This window comes from Chamaea fasciata, unplaced genomic scaffold (genome assembly GCF_029207755.1).
Source record: "Chamaea fasciata isolate MVZ Bird 193981 ecotype frontalis unplaced genomic scaffold, bChaFas1.0.hap1 SCAF_35, whole genome shotgun sequence".
Lineage (NCBI taxonomy): Eukaryota > Metazoa > Chordata > Aves > Passeriformes > Sylviidae > Chamaea > Chamaea fasciata.
This window is the reverse complement of record NW_027094120.1, coordinates 373878-375888: the sequence shown is the minus strand read 5'-3', so window position 1 is coordinate 375888 and position 2011 is coordinate 373878. Positions and strand designations below refer to the sequence as shown.

At 52.3% G+C, this 2011-nt stretch overlaps 1 protein-coding gene across 1 annotated transcript; it reads right to left on the bottom strand.

The window, feature by feature from the left end:
- Window positions 1–361: 361 nt before the first annotated feature.
- Window positions 362–1503, bottom strand: LOC136303493 (olfactory receptor 14J1-like). Its single transcript, XM_066207153.1, has one exon. The coding sequence runs from the start codon at window positions 1501–1503 to the stop codon at window positions 547–549; it is 957 nt and encodes a 318-aa protein (XP_066063250.1). The 3' UTR covers window positions 362–546.
- Window positions 1504–2011: the final 508 nt, after the last annotated feature.

The window sequence follows — 2011 nt, the reverse complement described above, 5'->3', positions numbered from 1 at the left end:
TGACTCTGCAGGGAGAGCAAAGCCTTCCTGCCCTGCCCTCCCTGTGCTGCTGGAGCTGCTGTGCTGGAGCCCAGCTGTGTCCCAGCAGTGCCCATGGCCAGTCCCTGCCTGTGGTCACAGCAGGGACACGCAGCAGGACAGTGACCAATGTGCCAGAGCACTGCGGCCTTACAGCCACAGAAGGGCTGGGAAGGAGAGGCTGGAGCTGGGAAGAGCAGCACTGAAAGGACCAAGCACTGCTGCTCCCTGGCAGTGTAGCTGTGCTGGGACTCTTTTCCCCTTCTCCCCTCTAACTTCATGCAGGTTACAAAGATGGGATCCCAGGAAAAACAAGCACTGCAAGGTAGTTTATTTTCTTGAAATGTAGCAATACAGTAAATCCTGGTTTACAGAGCTTCTGGATAAAATTCAAGAGGCAGACAGTGAATTAGATGGGGGTGATTAAAAAAATTTCACTGGGGATAATTTTCTGACAGAAAAACCCATTGAACACTACCAAAGACCTGGGAAGGCCTTTTGAGCCTGTCATGAGTTCCATTCTGAAAATTATGGCCAAGAAAACAGGCAGTTTGTTGCTCCTGAAAAGCATCTACTCATCATTTTCCTCAGGGCATCCTTGAGCTCCTGGTTCCTCAGGCTGTAGATGAGGGGGTTCAGGGCTGGAGGCACCACCGAGTACAGAACTGACAATGCCAGATCCAGGGATGGGGAGGAGATGGAGGGGGGCTTCAGGTAGGCAAATGTGCCAGTGCTGAGGAACAGGGAGACCACAGCCAGGTGAGGGAGGCAGGTGGAAAAGGCTTTGTGCCGTCCCTGCTCCGAGGGGATCCTCAGCACAGCCCTGAAGATCTGCACATAGGAGAAAACCGTGAACACAAAACAACCAAGACATAAACAGATGGAAAACAAAAGAAGCCCAAGTTCCCTGAGTTTGGAGTGTGAGCAGGAGAGCTTGAGGATGTGTGGGATTTCACAGAAGAACTGGCCCAGGGCATTGCCATGGCACAGGGGCAGGGAAAATGTATTGGCTGTGTTCAGCAGAGCATTGAGAAAGGCACTGGCCCAGGCAGCTGCTGCCATGTGGGCACAAGCTCTGCTGCCCAGGAGGGTCCCGTAGTGCAGGGGTTTGCAGATGGACACGTAGCGGTCATAGCACATGATGGTCAGGAGGGAAACCTCTGCTGAAATGAAAAAGACAAACAGAAACACCTGTGCAGCACATCCTTCATAGGAGATGGTCCTGGTGTCCCAGAGGGAATTGTGCATGGCTTTGGGGACAGTGGTGAGGATGGAGCCCAGGTCGCTGAGGGCCAGGTTGAGCAGGAAGAAGAACATGGGGCTGTGCAGGTGGTGGCCGCAGGCTACGGCGCTGATGACGAGGCCGTTGCCCAGGAGGGCAGCCAGGGAGATGCCCAGGAAGAGGCAGAAGTGCAGGAGCTGCAGCTGCCGCATGTCTGCCAATGTCAGCAGGAGGAAGTGGCTGATGGAGCTGCTGTTGGACATTTGCTGTGTCTGGCCATGGGGGCCTGTTCAAGGAGAAAAGATCAGTGACAGGTTAGGAGAAAGTTCTTTCAGTAAAATCAAAGCCTTTTCCCACAGACCATTCTTCTGTATCACACTGACAGCCTTTTGATTTTCTAGCAGATTTTCCTTAAACTCCAACTGGGGAGCCCTGGTTGGTGCTGGCTGAGTGGGTCTTCAGGTTCAGGGCAATTACATGCAGGGTTTTTATAATTCAGCCTTGCCGTGCAGACGTGAGAGGGGGACAGGGAACCCGTCCTCGTGTTCCACTTTGAAACCCTGTTAATACAGAAGTCTCTGTCAGCTTGTACTCCCACTGCCAGTGACCAGGAATGGTAAAGTCTGTTTAAATGTTCTAGAGTTTTTTCAACAGCTTTTCTTCATCTCCACTTGACTATTTTTGATGTCAGAAACTCAGCATTTCTGCTGCTGCGCTTAGGGAGAACAGAGCAAGTTCTCTGAGGCAAGGTGGTGCATGGAGAATGAGGGG

What these genes read in the sequence shown, in the direction of transcription:
- LOC136303493 (XM_066207153.1), bottom strand. Translation starts at nt 1,503, where the DNA reads ATGTCCAACAGCAGCTCCATCAGCCACTTCCTCCTGCTGACATTGGCA.